The 16,904-nt window shown below is 37.3% G+C and overlaps 1 protein-coding gene across 6 annotated transcripts in view; it reads right to left on the bottom strand.

Moving 5' to 3' along the window:
* The window catches only part of rims2a (regulating synaptic membrane exocytosis 2a), a 183,131-nt gene extending 166,582 nt beyond the window's left edge, over positions 1–16,549 (bottom strand). For 5 of the 6 annotated variants that reach the window (XM_083529819.1, XM_083529828.1, XM_083529830.1 and 2 more), the window contains exons 1-2: positions 16,144–16,549; positions 15,500–15,673 (exon numbers count right to left, since the gene is read on the bottom strand). In XM_083529819.1, the coding sequence (XP_083385945.1) occupies positions 15,500–15,636 (137 nt within the window). In that variant the 5' untranslated portion in view covers positions 15,637–15,673; positions 16,144–16,549. The remainder of the gene's footprint in view (positions 1–15,499; positions 15,674–16,143) is intronic. The other variant, XM_083529808.1, reaches the window with a different exon arrangement.
* Positions 16,550–16,904: the final 355 nt, after the last annotated feature.

Genomic DNA, 16,904 nt, shown 5'->3' with positions numbered 1-16,904 from the left:
TTCCTGTAGTTTTTCACCAGGTTTGCACACAATGCAGGAGGGATTTTGGCCCACTCCTCCACACAGATCTTCTCTAGATCATTCAGGTTTCTGGCCTGTCACTGAGAAATACGGAGTTTGAGCTCCCTCCAAAGATTCTCTATTGGGTTTAGATCTGGAGACTGGCTAGGCCACACCAGAACCTTGATATGCTTCTTACAGAACCACTCCTTGGTTATCCTGGCTGTGTGCTTCAGGTCATTGTCATGTTGGAAGACCCAGCCTCGACCCATCTTCAATGCTCTAACTGAGGGAAGGAGGTCGTTCCCCAAAATCTCGCAATACATGGCCCCGGTCATCCTCTCCTTAATACAGTGCAGTCGCCCTGTCCCATTGCAGAAAAACACCCCCAAAGCATGATGCTACCACCCCCATGCTTCACAGTAGGGATGGTGTTCTTGGGATGGTACTCATCATTCTTCTTCCTCCAAACACGTTTAGTGGAATTATAAACCATAAGTTCTATTTTGGTCTCATCTGACCACATGACTTTCTCCCATGACTCCTCTGGATCATCCAAATGGTCATTGGCAAACTTAAGACGTGCCTGGACATGTGCTGGTTTAAGCAGGGGAACCTTCCGTGCCATGCATGATTTCAAACCATGACGTCTTAGTGTATTACCAACAGTAACCTTGGAAACGGTGGTCCCAGCTCTTTTCAGGTCATTGACCAGCTCCTTCCGTGTAGTTCTGGGCTGATTTCTCACCTTCCTTAGGATCATTGAGACCCCATGAGGTGAGATCTTGCATGGAGCCCCAGTCCGAGGGAGATTGACAGTCATGTTTAGCTTCTTCCATTTTCTAATGATTGCTCCAACAGTGGACCTTTTTTCACCAAGCTGATTGGCAATTTCCCCGTAGCCCTTTCCAGCCTTGTGGAGGTGTACAATTTTGTCTCCAGTGTCTTTGGACAGCTCTATGGTCTTGGCCATGTTAGTAGTTGGATTCTTACTGATTGTATGGGGTGGACAGGTGTCTTTATGCAGCTAACGACCTCAAACAGGTGCATCTAATTTAGGATAATAAATGTAGTGGAGGTGGACATTTTTAAGGCAGACTAACAGGTCTTTGAGGGTCAGAATTCTAGCTGATAGACAGGTGTTCAAATACTTATTTGCAACTGTATAATACAAATAAATAGTTTAAAAATCATATATTGTGATTTCTGGATTATTTTTTTTAGATTATGTCTCTCACAGTGGACATGCACCTACGATGACAATTTCAGACCCCTTGATGATTTTTAAGTGTGAGAACTTGCAAAATAGCAGGGTGTTCAAATACTTATTTTCCTCACTGTATATAGTACATGATATATTCTATGCTTCTTTGTGCTCATGTATGTGTGTGACAGGCAGACCGTTACTCATATCTTCCAGAACAGAATCTTCCTTCTCTATAAGTATTTCATGAACATTCCAGAACTTGTAAGGTGTTTACTTTCAATAGGTGTGAGTGTCTTTCAATTGGGGTGTGATGAAACTGTTCCTGTTACTTCCTTACTTCCTTATCTTTATTGTCAGTTGAAAACAGTGGTGCAAGACGCATTTGGGAAACTCATCATGCAGGTTTATAAGATGGAAGGAAAAGAGGAAAAAGATCAGTCTGGTCACAGCAAGAGTAAAAGGTTTCTTTTACTCTTGCTGTGACCAGACTGATCTTTTTTACTCAGTAATACTGTCATATCGCATTTTTTTCCACGACACTGTCTTTGTCTTTGACTCTCCGCCTGTCACATCATCATCATCCTCTCTCTCTTTTTCTGTCCCCTCACTGTTTCTCTCTTTCTCTTGCAATACTTTTTTACTATTTACATTTACATTCCATGTTGTGCATTGTCTATGAAACAAGTTGTTTCATGTTACCACTTAAATTATTACACCTATTTACAGTAACCAAGAAATCATCACCTGTCCTGAAGACCTACAACAGGGCTGATTTTAGAGACTAGACTGCTTTTAAAAATGTTAAATAAACATCTCCCTACAGAAAACTTCTAATTTAAACACAGAGCTCTGGAAAAAGTGACTAACGACAAGAAGGATGACCAGAGAGACACAATCTAAGGTATACACACTAGTCAAATAATTAATGACTGAATTAATTCTAATTATTTAATTTCATCCTGACTCACTCTCTCTCTCTCTCTCTCTCTCTCTCTCTATATATATATATATATATATATATATATATATATATATATATATATATATATATATCTCTCACTCTCACTCTCTCTCACTCTTTTTTTATCTCTCTCTCTCTCTCTCTCTCTCTCTCTCTCTCTCTGCTCATACTGAGCTCCTCTACCAGCAGGATACAGAATGTAAAAAAAGCCCCATGTTGTGTAAATGCCAGGCTGAATTCCAACACCCGGCATAATTATCCTGCAATTACAGCTGCCACTGTGCCATCCCTGATAGTCATGCTACCGTGCTCATCTACAGGATAGAGTACACCATTGGCTGGGGTTAATGCAGAACAAAGAGTTGCCATGGAGCTTCATTTGTATAAAGTGTGTTTGTGTACAGACATGTTGGGCAGGTGGTACTCAAACCACATGACAGGAAGTGTTTTATGAATCGACATGAGCAGCTTTTTGAATGCGCTTGCACAGTATTTGTGTAGGTTTGTGTAAGTTTGTGTAGGTGTACATGAGTATGGCTGGCAGGTGGCAGTGACACTGGAGCACATGATCATCAGTAAGACAGTTTGTAAAAAACCTGAAATCATCTTTTTGTATTTGGATGCACCTGTTTATCATGGAAAATGGGATATGGGCTAAATGTAAATTAGCTACCATTCAGCAAAAAATACCAGTCCCCCAACACACATATGAACATTATAAAATATGAACTTTATTATGGCCTCTCAATGTTCTACAAATGCAAATAAAAATCTAGAAGTACTGAGATGATTTTCTGCTCACTGGTCATAAAGAGTGTTTATGTGAGTTTACGGAGCCTTCCTGTTAGCTTGAGTCAGCCTGGCTGCTATTCTCTAGAGCAGTGGCCAGGAACCTATGGGTTATGAGCCACATGTGGCTCTTTGACAAAAATTACGTGGCTCTACAGCTGTTTCTCATTACTACAATTTTATAGTTAAAAAATATATATAACCGTCACTAAAAATCATTTCCCTAAAGAAAATACAATTACAATTCCTTTGTTTATGAGCAGTGGAAATATTTTTTCTGCAGGCCCCAGTTTAATTGTTGTTCTCTGATTGTCACACACACTTATCTTGTGTTGTTAGATATTTAATTTATTTATTTTGAGTTGTTTTGTTTTGTTGTGTCGTAGAAAGGTTTTTTCTTTCTAACCATGCAGTGTAAAATTGGAGTGGCTTACCATGCTTAAGTCAAAGTAATGCAAACATTGTATCCCAATGCCTAATCGTTTTGCCAGTAAGCGAATATGTGAAGATTTATGACATGCTTAATGAAAAACAAAATGCATCACCAAAATATTAGTTTAATACAATGACTACTTGGTCAATTTTGGGCCATTCAGCTATATAATAAATATAAAGATACTTTGTCATTTTAGACAAATGTATCATTAATGCTAAAAAAAATCTAATTATATACACAATATGGACAAAAGTTTATGGATATATGAACATCCTGTTCCACATTTAGTTCCATTTGCTGTTATAATACCCTCCACTTTTCTGGTAAGATGTTTAATAGATTTTGGAGTGTGCTTGTGGAGATTTATGCTCGTTAAGCTACAAGGGCGTTAGTAAAGTCAGGTACTGATGTAGGTGAGGTGAGGAGGCCTGGAGTGCAGTCAGTGTCTTAAATCAACCCCCAAGTTGGGTTGAGGTCAGAGCTCTATAGCAGGCCATTCAAGATCTTCCAATCTTACCCATGTAAACAATTTTTTCATGGAGCTGGCTTTGTGCACAGGGGCATTGTCATGCTGGAACAGGTTTGGGTCTCCTAATTCAAGTTAAGGCAAAATCTAAAGCTACAACATCCAAAGACATCCTATCAATTGTGTGCCTCTAACATTGTGGGAACAATTTGGGGAAGAACCATATATGGCTTGAAAAGTCAGGTGTCCCAATACTTATCCATATAGAGTACTAGTTCATACTATGTCATAAATAAAACTAATCTATAACTTAACTGTTGTTATGGTTAGAATGTGCATATTTAGCACATTTGGTGTTCACTGTGTGTAGTTTCTCGTACTAATGCTGTTTATCTGCTTTTAGTGTATAATTGCTTGGTGTACACACAGTATGCTGTATGAGCAATGACCTGTTCCTAAGCTTAAAAAAAAGAGCAAAAAACCGCACTTTGTTATAGTTCACAGCTGTGCATAAATATATCCGAGATATAATTGTATATTTGACAATATAATGAAAAAATCTAATTGTATTGAACTGAAAAGAGAGCTATTAGAAGTGGCAAAGATATCAGCTTCAATGGAAAAAGAATATAATCCTTCAAAACTAAAAGATGTTGACCAGTAGATTGAAATACTGATTATTCATTTAACCAGACAGCTGTATAGCCTATTACTTTTCAATCTTACTATGCAATAATGTCACAGGTAAGATCAGGCATTGCTTAAATACCTTCGTTCTACAACATAAAAAAAATGGATTTGCACTATAAAAGTCATTGGTCATCACATAAAGCGAAATCTGGCGGAAGTCCTCAGGTCTAAATAGTGCAGGCCAGAGCGTAACTAACCTCACATCATGCATGCCAATCAGCAGCCATTCTATTCCACATCGCCGACATCAATCAAACAGATGTGCTTCTTTCCCTCCCCTTCTCCCTTCCTCCCTCTCTCAGAACTATGCATGCAAGCCAGAGGGAATTAGAGAACTGTAGAGTAGAAATCATGCTTAATCGTCAAATAAATACACATGACAGACACATGGAGAGCATGAGTATGCATTGTGTACTGTGAATAAATCAGCTTCAAGGATGTATTTTATATGATAGTGCTTTAATCTCTTTTATATAAGAGAAATAATAAACTTCTCAGCATACGCTCCAAACTCAATGTTAATTTGCCAAACGTATGTTAATAAGCTTTTATCATATCTATCATTTATATTTATGATGACAACTCATTTTTATCATTTATACAACTGAGCACTTGAAGGTTAAGGACTTTTCTTAAGGGCCCAGCAGTGACCATTGCAAGGATTTAAACTCACAACCTTCCTATCAGAAATCCAGATTTTCTAACTGAGATTCCAATCACATTATATTAAAATTAGATATAAAATTTATTGACACTCGGATTTAATTTAAAATGAAATGCTGGGATCAGCTATCTCAGCTAAGGATACACAGACTACAGTACAGACTAAAGTATGTCTATTCAAACGAGCACACCGTGCACACACTCTACACTTGACCACTTTTTAAAAATGTGTCATTCCCACTGTGTCTGACTTCGAAAGCCTTATCACCTCATGCTGTTGTTTAGTAGCAAGCTGATAATCCATGTAGACCAGCAGCATTACATCATAAGCACAAAGGGCTTTTGTGCTTAAAAATAAACATTAACTTAATGCTGTCATATCTGGAGGGCGACTGTATGAAAACAATTCAACAAATTTCCGATGTGTTTGCAGTGAATCCTGGGCATAAGTGGCCTAAGCACGGTTCATATTTTTTACTGAGATAAAGATTATACAAGTTGGGTAAAAGTGGGAAGGGGTGGCACAGGGGTTAAGACAAATGATTCCTGGCTGGAAGGGTCTAAGTTGATCCCTTAACTGCTCTGTTGAGAATTGCTCAGGGAAGAGGATATCTGTCAAATATAGTAAGTGTAGATAAATATATACTTTATTTTTGGTAACTGATTTATCCTGTACAGGGATCCGCATATCACACTAGGTATGCCTAAAAGGCAAATTAGCATAATTTCCTTACTGGAATGTTTATTTGGAAAACCCAAAAGAAACCAACATGGATGCCCAGAAAAAGTACAAAGTGAGTGACCCCAAACTCTAGATTAAACCTGTTACACTGGACCCTGAATTGTTTTAAATATGAAAAGGCAAAATGACTAGTTAAAATGACAATGAAATTTAAATTAAATAATGTTAAATGAAATAAAAGCTACATATAATCATATTAATATAAACAAAAAAATTAATAAGAACGGCCCAACCCATACTATGACTTTTAGTAATTATATATAAAAAAAAAAAAAAAAGCAGCAAATACAAAGTAAAAAAAATAAAGAAACAAATAAAAAAATTTATTAAAATAATATTTGCACCACAAATGTGACTAGAATATAAAAACATCCTTGTGGTGGAAAGTGATTATTTAATTTACTGAGGCAACAACAAACGAGTGTCCTTTTTTTTCTTTACTGGAATTTATTGTCTTATTGTCATGCTTATGATGTCTCCTTAGGGACAGTACAAGCTTTGACTTTACCTTTGTACTTAAAGCCACTGGTGGCAAGCAAAATATCACAAATTTTCCAGGAACCATTTTCTTTTTAAATATATACAGTTGATACTGGAACCAAGGCCCTTCTAATGATTTCTAGCTCACCCCTGAACTATTAATGACCCCTGACCAATCACAGCAAGGTTTGTCCCGTTCAAAAGGACACTGCAGCCACAATCCACAATGCTTCAAACCCCCACCATCTCGCATCTCCACTTCTTTCCAGTGGCCAGTCAAATTTTCCCAATCACCGGATATCAACAGCAGTAGTGGTGTTACAACACAAAAGAACCATGTAGATGACCTTTCTGTGGCCGTCGAACTACCCCCATGGGACAGCCTTCCAAAAACAAATGGCCCTAGGATGACAGATTTTAACACTCCCCAATCCCCACAGTTTTTCAAAGACGCTCCATATCATAGTACTTGTTCAGAACCATCAAGCTAGTTATCACAGCGATAAATGAAGAATTAAAAAGCATAAGCCTTAAAACTTTGTGTATGATCTGCTTCCTGGAGGATTTCTCACCATTATTTAATTATTTCACAACAAAAAAACAAAGTGCATTGTGAATTACACAAAAAGCTAACAATGCTACCAGCCTTGGAAACGCCCTCATAAAACTCTGTGAAGCAAAGCAAGACAGAAAACGGACTCAATTCACAAATCAATATGAAAGCAACACAATTAGAAAAAGAAAATAAGCTTAGCTAATGTTTTCTCTCTGGAACTAGAGCTAGCCTTGGTCACTAACATGCTAGTTAACGCAAATTAGCATAATGTGTCCTAAAATTATTTATGTTTTCTACAAGGCTAGCTAACACTGTGTAAAAAATTAAGCCACTACACCTTGTGTTAACATTATACATTGGGTGAATAATGGTATGTATATATAAAGGGTACTTTCTATCAAAACATCATAGACATATTTAGAAACTGTTTTTTTTTTACTTTTTTTAATTAATCTGTAAAGCTCTATAAAATCATCTGCTAGCTAACATTAGGCATTTTTTTTTCTTTACTAAGACAAGTTTGCTAATGAAATTTTGTTAACCTACAGCAATATTGTAATTTATTGTTAGCAAGCAACATCAATTTAATGTATCCATCGTAGGCATAGCTACGTACTATCAGGGTCATCACATTATCTTTCTTCACTAAATTTAATGACTAAAATTTGGTAACAGCGCTTTTTTATTTGAGTGGGAAATATAAAAAAAAAAATGATATCTCTCACTAAAATATAGAACTAGACATTAATGGCATTTGGCAGACACCCTTACACATTTTATCTCATTTATACAGTTTTTGATGGTTGCTGAAGGGCCCAGGTGTGGAAGGTTGGTGGTGCTGGGATTTGAACTCATGCCTTTCCAATCCAATTATATATATATATATTTTTTTTTTATTATTATTATTATATAATATTTTTATTATCAACATAAAAATAACATACAAAATCTAATAATACTTTATACTTAATAATATATTCTATGATTATATACACCAACTGTGTGGACTTTTCTTTTCGAACCTGCTCAGAAGAGACGTCATGATCGATCAGACAGAGATCAGTCTCAGGAAGCCGCAGACTGGTATTATATTTTCACATAGATACTAAATGCTCATGTTCTTTGGATCTCTCTGTCTATGCTTAAACTCTTTTATGTAACAGGAGCACTGTCCTGAACACGGGACACTCTGTGCTGCACTGCTCTGCTCTAACCGTAGTTGCTAAATGAACCTAATGCCTTATAGCCTGTCTATCAAAAGTCTGTTTATGGATTTGATTGGATGATGATTGTTGGATAAGTAATTTAATTCTCATTACTTAGTCACTTTAATTTAAGTAATACACACATGCATTTATTTTTTCTTTTAGAGTGTTAAACCTAACACAAATAATAGAGGGTCCAATACAATAGTGAAAAACAGAAGGGTCCAAAAATTTGAGAACAAAAGTGTGTTAAACCAAAGAAAGTCAATGTTCAATATGCTGAAAAGTTAATATTCGCTGAATAAAAAAAAATGGCTGCTGCTATTGCTGTTCAGCTTAAATGTTTTCTCCCTCTAATACTGCAATACTTGCTTACGAATACAGGTTTTATTAATTACAGAGTAATACATATTCTTTATCTGTTTACAGCTACGTTTATCGTTCTGTAACGTCTTTAAAATAAGTTACGTCCTGTTATCTCTTAAATTATATATGGGCTATAAATATTAATTCCCTCAACAGCTTCTTTTTTCATCTCTCCTAGAGTTAAGATAACAAAACACAACGCAGTTTGTCATGTGACCAAGGAACCCCAAAGCATTCCATTAGGAAAACAATGGCTTACAAAGTGCTGACACTAAAATCTTCTTCACAAAATGCTTAATAAACATCTTTTATTTAATGCTTACACACGTGGTGAGTCCATATATGCATTATTTGAATAGAAAAATATAATGTATGAGATGATTAGAGTAGTGATATGAACCTTGTAGCATCACAATCAAGCACTTTGGTGTAAATTGCACTAGAGCAAAATGCTACCTTGTCATCCATGTTACACAAGATACAGATGAATGACAAATGGAGAGACGAAGAACTGAACTGGGGTGATGAACACTAATGATGTTTGGTTTATGGACAAATTTGTGTTCTTACAAATATTCTTATTCATTTGCACGTACTTGCCCTGTAAAACACTGGTGACTTTGAAGGATCATATCATTAGAGCAATGGAAGGAGCACATCTCTCACTGACTGAGACTTGGTGGTGTGGCTGAATGAGAGCGGTCGTGATTCAGTGCAAACTGATAATTGTCGGCTGTGAACCAAACAAGCGACCGAGTCATTCATTCAGTTTGGATGAGGGTCTCACGAGTTCAAACGAAAGGAAAAGGGTTGGAGCAATGCAATAAAGAGAATGTAGCATTTTGGATATGTCTGTCTGTCTGTCTGTCTGTCTGTCTGTCTGTCTGTCTGTCTGTCTGTCTGTCTGTCTATCTGCATGTCTGTCTGTCTGTCTTTATGTCTATCTGTCTGTCTGTTTGTTTGTCTGTCTGTCTGTCTGTCTGTCTGTCTGTCTGTCTGTCTGTCTGTCTGTCTGTCTGTCCGTCTATCTAAGACCAATTCTCTCAATATGATATACACTATATGGGCCTATATGTAAAAAGGTTTATCAACACCTGACCATAATATTTGTATGTGCTTTTTAAACATCTCATTCCACATTTACTTCCAATTTGCTCTTATAATAATCTTCACTTTTCTGGGAAGATGTTTACTAGATGTAAGTTCAGGAGGCCTGGGGAGTAGTCAGCAGTTCCAGAATGTAAATTGTCATGCTGGAACTGGTTTGGGTCTCCTAGTTCAAGAAAAGAGACAATTTAATGCTTGTGCATGCAAAAATCAATTTATACAACTTTGTGGTAGCAGTTTGGAATGAAACTATATATAGCTGGATAGGTCAGATGTCCAAAGGTCTATATAGTGTAACTTCCATAGGTGCTCAAGGTGCTTCCGAAGCCAGAGCATGAAGCAGAATAATTTTGGAAGAAGTCCAGATCCATTAGGATGAACATCTTTCATTATCCACGTCAGTTTAAGAGGACATGTACTGTAGAGGCAAAACATGGCAGAAAACAAATGCCTTTTAAATCTTTCACCACTTGTATGTGGTTATTAATAGTTCCAAGAACAAAGTCTTTGAACAAAACAGAATGATAAAAACAGAAGCATGAATTTCATCCGGACATCCTACCTTTCCATGCATCAGTACCCGAGAGATCATGACAAAACGTGGACAGGCACGAATGCAACACATTATCCAGCACTGTTTGCTCAACCACTACATCTGATTTAACACCAGTGCTTCGAGGCAAGCGGAAGGCTTACTTACAAAGCCTACTTTTAAGCACTATGGTTTACATTCACTGATACTCACATTAGCCATGTTTGGTTAAATGATCTCTGTAACACAATACCTCCGCCTCCCCTGCTTCTGAACCCATGCAGCTGCCCAACAGGCTTACAAAAGACACTGCAAGTGGAGAAACCGCAGCAGATAAGCTAATTCGGTCAGCAAATAAGCACCTGATGTCTCCTGATCTTTCACCAGTGTACGCTTAGATCCGAGTCAAGATTAGACTTTAGTAGCACACTGTGGCAAGCTGCTCTTGAGATGGAGAGCTTGGCTGATGGAGTGTAGAACCTGATAATCACTGATAATCGATGTCAGTGGAGGCTTCAAGTCAATCATCATTCACAAAGAATTAACTGAACCAAATACTCATCACCATCATATTATTATTATTATTATTATTATTATTATTATTACTATTGCTGTTGTTATTCACTGTAAAACAAACATCCTATGTTTATTATATCTCATTTTGTTTCCAAGTATTCTTATTATATATTATATATTTTTCTTACACAATTCTTCCTATTATTATTATTATTATTATTATTATTATTATTATTATTGTTGTTGTTGTTGTCGCTATTATTATTATTTCTATAGCTTCTGTTGACTTTTACCATGCTACCTCTTCTTCTCGTTCTTCTTCTATTATTATTATTATTATTATTATTATTATTATTATTATTATTATTATTATTAATAATAAAATATAGCATTTATTGTTGTTTTCACATGTAAAACACTGTAATTCAAGTATGCCATTTTTTTTATCATAATTCTCCTACTCATATTTCTTTTTTATCTTCTTCTCATTGTCTTTTTGGTGATTTTTTTATCCTCACAATTATTGTCATTGGCTTATCATCATTGCGGTTGCTGATGTTCTGATATTTTTGTTTTCTGTAACGAATAACTGTGAAACAAGCACTATTACATTTATATATTTCTTATTATTCTTGTTTCTACCTTTTCTTATAATTATTGTTGTTATTATTATTATTATTATTATTATTATTATTATTATTACTACCTTTCTTTCAGGCATTTAAGCTAATTTATTTATTTTATTGTATTTATTTATTTATTGCTCACAATTATGAATGCATGTACAGCCACTTTATTTTTCAAATATTAATATTTAAATATTGAAAACTTCTCACTGGCATACACCTAACTGTCACACAGTGGCCTTCTAGAGCAGTCTAATCAGCAACACACACACACACACACGCACACACACACACACACACACACACACACACACATGTGCATGCAATGAACAATGCATTACTTCCTTAAAAACAATGCGACTCTCGTGACCCTATTCATTGTAACGCTGCAACATTGAGGGAATTATAGTTTCGCTATGATCAGAAATAGCTTTATTACCAAGTATGTTTACACACAAAAGGAATTTGACTTGGCGACAGTCGCTTCCAGTGCATGATAAATAAATGCATGATGGTGCCGCGAATGGCATCCGTGATGATTATCATCACACTCATCATCCTCTCACACAGCCCTAGTGTCTTCCTCTGTGTCTGGTTTCCCCTGAGTTATTATCTTTCTCTTTGTGGCTTTTCCAGCAAGATGACAGTATGCTGGCAAACACTGAGGGTTTTTCCTGCCTCCTTTCTCTCTCAGGATTCCTTAGGTTGGACTACTGCCTGTTCGTGTATGTGTGTATGTGTGGGTTCTCAGTGTGGAGTATTATTCTGGTTACAAATAAGAGAAAGAGCCCGTAGTCTTGAAAAAGCTTTGATGATGCTCTCGGGGCTTACAAAAAAATGAATGGCTTACTTTTTTTTCTGTTACAGAAAATCGACTAAATATAGAACAAGCAATGAAGTTCATGACAGTGATACATCTAGTGGCTAAGGCATGGCTATTTGGCGCAATCTTAATGTTTTACCCCTGGTGATGGATCAGAAGTCAACGCTTTATTTGTCTAATCATCTGTTAAATGCTATATATATATATATATATATATAAAAGTCTTTTGGAGTGACTTTTTATTTTACTACAATATTTTAAATCGGTGCTACAGAAGCTTCACCTAGAGCTTAAATCACAATAAAAAATAAATAAAACACTTTTTATTGGTTCAAGAATGACATGCTGTACAAATTACATTCATGGCTTTTTGCAGACACCCTTATCCTGAGAGAATTATCTATATTCTATTATATATATACCACTGAGCATTTGAGAGTTAAGGGCATTGGTCAAGGGCCCAACAAAGACAGCTTGGCAGTGCTGTGATTTGCATTTATGAACTTCTGATTTAAAGTCCAATGCCTTAATTACTGGCTGCCAATTTCTATTAGTTACATTTAGTGCTGCGAAACATCAGCGAGACAATTTAGTGCTTGCTATCACAGGTTATAGCAGATGTTAAGAAAAAAAAACAACACTTCTTTAATCAGTCTAGATCTCACTCTAGATTTCACTCATATACATATATATATATATATATATATATATATATATATATATATATGTGTGTGTGTGTGTGTGTGTGTGTGTGTGTGTGTGTGTGTGTGTGTGTGTGTGTGTGTGTGTGTGTGTGTGTGTGTGTATGTGTGTGTATATATATGTGTGTGTGTATATGTGTGTGTGTGTATATGTGTGTCTGTATATGTGTGTCTGTATATGTGTGTACATATTTTATTGTGGGTAATGACTACAGTAAAATGAATACAAAGAATGTAGATGCACTACTCAGTTAGAATTTTTCAGAAGCAAAGCTGCCTTCAATATCCATATTTATAATGATAATAATAATAATAATAATAATAATAATAATAATAATAATAATAATAATGATGATGATGATGATTATTATTATTATTAATATTATTATTATTATTAAATAATAACATGGCAGAATATATCTCATTGCTTCTGCAGTATTGTTTAATATTATGTGAATAGCTTTCTTTGCGTTAAAGCTCAGGTCTAAGCCCAACCTTCACCAGTTACAAAGACAACAAATGAGTCGGCATAGTAGTTGGGAGTTACCAAGCCACTGAGTTGTCCTGTAACTCTACACCAATGTGTACACACAATATGCTTGAGCTGGAGATCATAGTGGTGCTAAGCAGCGATGAATGACATCTGTGCTATCCGAATGCTAAACGCTCTTTCTTCTTCCCATCTCTCTCTTGCTCATTCTCAATGAATAGATCAATGGCATTGAAGTGTGTATATGTGCGTATGGATGATTCACACAGCGACACTGCGGTGGCTGAGGCTTTATGTTGATGAGTTACTTCAAGCATAGGTCTGATCTGTTGAAGTCCCCCCACCACCACCACCACCTCCACACACACATACAGCATTAACATTTAACTCGGTATGGGAAACTGTGATTACACAGGCACCCAGATCGGCTCTGCTGTAAAGTTATCACCATTATCCCGAATGCTAATTCAGTGTGTTTTGCATCAGGGTTTTTTTTGTAAACCGTATAACTGAGCATAATCCATAAATTGACCAGAGGAATACTATGTCTATACTTTTGACCGTCTGTGCCTTTTGTAACCAATAGGCCTAAGTTTTGAGAAGACTCGTCAGCCACACATAAGCATACAATCTCCCTAATCAGAGCAATCATTTCATCAGGTGTGTAGACAGTTCACAAATCCAAATGTTCCTGGAGCATGCTGAAACCAGAGCAAAGCCAAAAAAAAGTTGCACTGTATTTAAAGTCAGTGTACTAATCAGCCTATTTGTCGTAATCAAAAAATGCTCAGCAAAACGAATAGGTCTAACCCTGATGCCTTCTTTTTATACTAACATATTGCACAGCAGATTTCTCTAAAGCAATGACTACAGTACTGCTTGCGCCACCGCTCCAGTGTTACTCAATCGGGGCTGTGCTGTAACCTTACACCGTATAATTCAGCAACTCGCCTGTTCTAATACATCAATTATAACATCGCCATGAGCTTGTTAATGAGTATGAAATAAATGTGATGTAGTAGAGCAGGAGAAAGTAAATCTACAGCGTACATGTATCCTCTGAGGAATATCAATAAGAACGAATCATGGTCTTTTCTAAATTGTTTTGGGCAAAACCCCTTAAACCATGTGCTCACCTGGGCCATTCATGTGTCTTAAGTATCACCATAAATGCATTATAAATTTACACATGCTCCAACACATTCCGTTATAAATGCAGGAAGTTCTAGGAAATCAGGACATCTGATATATTTTTGTCAGCTGTTCTACAAGAGTACTAATGTATTAAGTCAATGTTTGAGAACCGAGAAAAAAAAATGCTTCCAATACAATACAAAAGACAAGACATAGACTATGACCTCCAAAAGGAAATTAAAAAATGGCATAGGCTGGCATGATAACGCTAGTTTGTAGGCGCATCACTGCATCACTGCATCGCCGCCTTCGCAGATTCATGTTCTACGATTCGACCCGAATCCGAGATGGGGTCGCTGTCTGTCTTATCTTCTCGGATTGAAACCAGGACCATGGAGTTTTGAGGCAGGAAGGCTACACATACTGTGTCATTATGCCCCCTTGACCCTTGTCTGCTCTGCTCAATTGCATAGTCACATCTACTGAATGACTAAAAGATGATTAGAGATGCAGGACCCAACCAGGTGTTGAATACGACTTATTCCTTTAACCTTAACGCACACACATGCACACACACCATAGGACTTGTTAACGGTCTGACAATATATAGACAGGGTGTGTAAGAAGAGACAGAGAGATTTTGTGCAATTCTCCTACAGCATCAGGATTGGGAAGCCTAGCTCATAGACCGTAGTCAGCGGACAGCTCCGTGGTGCTGAAAACACACACACACACACACACACACACACACACACACACACACGGCTGCTGCTCAGGTCCAACAGCTTGATCTGTAGCAATAAATATGACATCACAAACTCATTTCCGACGTACAAAAGGCATCAAAAATGGCGTCTGATTCAACCCGGCAGTGAGGATGGAGGTTGATCAATCCAGGAAGTGCGTTAAAAAAGCCTATTCAGCACACTCTTTGGATAAACCCCCCCCCACACACACACACACACACACACTGCTTTGGCACAGATCGAGCGTCCCGGGTTTGTCTTACTTCAGCATGGACTGTTCCTTCTCCTCTTCCCTTTTCTGGCGCTCCATGACGTCGAGGATGATCCTCCTCTCCTCGTCGGTGAGGTGGCTCAGGTCCGGCATGTCGGCCAGGCCCCGGTGCGCGAGCGGAGCGGCCATGTTCACACACACACGCACGCACGCACACACACACACGCTACAATCAACCAACCAACAGACACACACACACACACACACACACACAAGTCAGGTTTAATCAGTGCCCGGAATAGTATTTCAGATCTTTTTACTAGATGCTAGAATAGAGGACTATCATCATAATAATGAGCGTCTTTTTTTTTCTTTAAAAATGTTAAAAAAGCGTACAAAATATTTAAGGTGATGCCTGAGAAACTGTGTATCAGAAGGCAAAGTACCAAAAATAGAGTCAAAGGACTCATCCCTAGCAAATGATAATATTAATATTAATAATAATAAGAAGAAGAAAGATGGGTATAAGTGAGGGATGAGTTCTGAAGGCAAAACTGGAATGAATATGTATACAATTCACGCTGATATATTTACATCCACGCTTTATTTCTACACATGCCCAAATCCAAAAGACTTAATACGCATAATAATTTATAACAGAAAAGCCTTGGTGATCGTTCAGAAGCTTCTCCTCACCCTCTCTGGACGTACAGATGTGCCAAAGGAGCTCGTTTATTCTGCCATCATGATCCAATCCGTCCTAACCCATCACTCTGGGAAGCTTTGTAAAGTAAAACCATCAGCAAAAAAAAAGCATCCAGTGTGCTTGCAATCCCTGCGTTTCCTTCTTCTTCTCCTTCTTTCTTCTCTCTTCCAGTTTTGCGTGTTGCTTTGAGGTTTTCTTAAATGCTCTGTAAGAAGAAAGGGAAAGAGAGAGAGAGAGGAGGAAAAAAATGGACGCACAGCTCAGCACCAAACGATCGTAGCGCATCGGTCATTGACGGCCGGTGAAGAGAGCAGCTGGAAAACGCGGACTGGAGAAGGATCACCGCGGGATCGGAAAAACCCCTGAGCTAAAAATAACAACTGAGTTGGTCCAAAGCCACGCCCCTTCTGATCTGCCATGCTCTGATTGGTCGGCGACGACAGCGTGTAGAACACACACACCTGCATTCAAAACCAGGATTGTGAATGGATGACACCAGTTACATAATTCCAAACATCATTTGGTTAGAACTATTACTATCGCTAGTTTTATTGTCATGAAGGGCTTCCAAATTCTTCTATTCAAGCTGATTTTTTTTTATTCGCCTCAAAACACAGGACCATTTTTGAATAAGTTTACTTTCAGTACATTTCAATTAGTCCTTTTATTTTTGCACTTTCTATTCAATTACTTTCAAGAACCTGAAGATCACGAGGATAACCATACAGTTCTACCGTTCGTCTTTCTTGCA

The sequence above is a fragment of the Silurus aristotelis genome (assembly GCF_946808225.1).
Source record: "Silurus aristotelis genome assembly, chromosome: 25".
Classification (NCBI taxonomy): domain Eukaryota; kingdom Metazoa; phylum Chordata; class Actinopteri; order Siluriformes; family Siluridae; genus Silurus; species Silurus aristotelis.
Note: the sequence above shows the minus strand (reverse complement) of the source record. Positions and strands in the feature narration are given on the sequence as shown.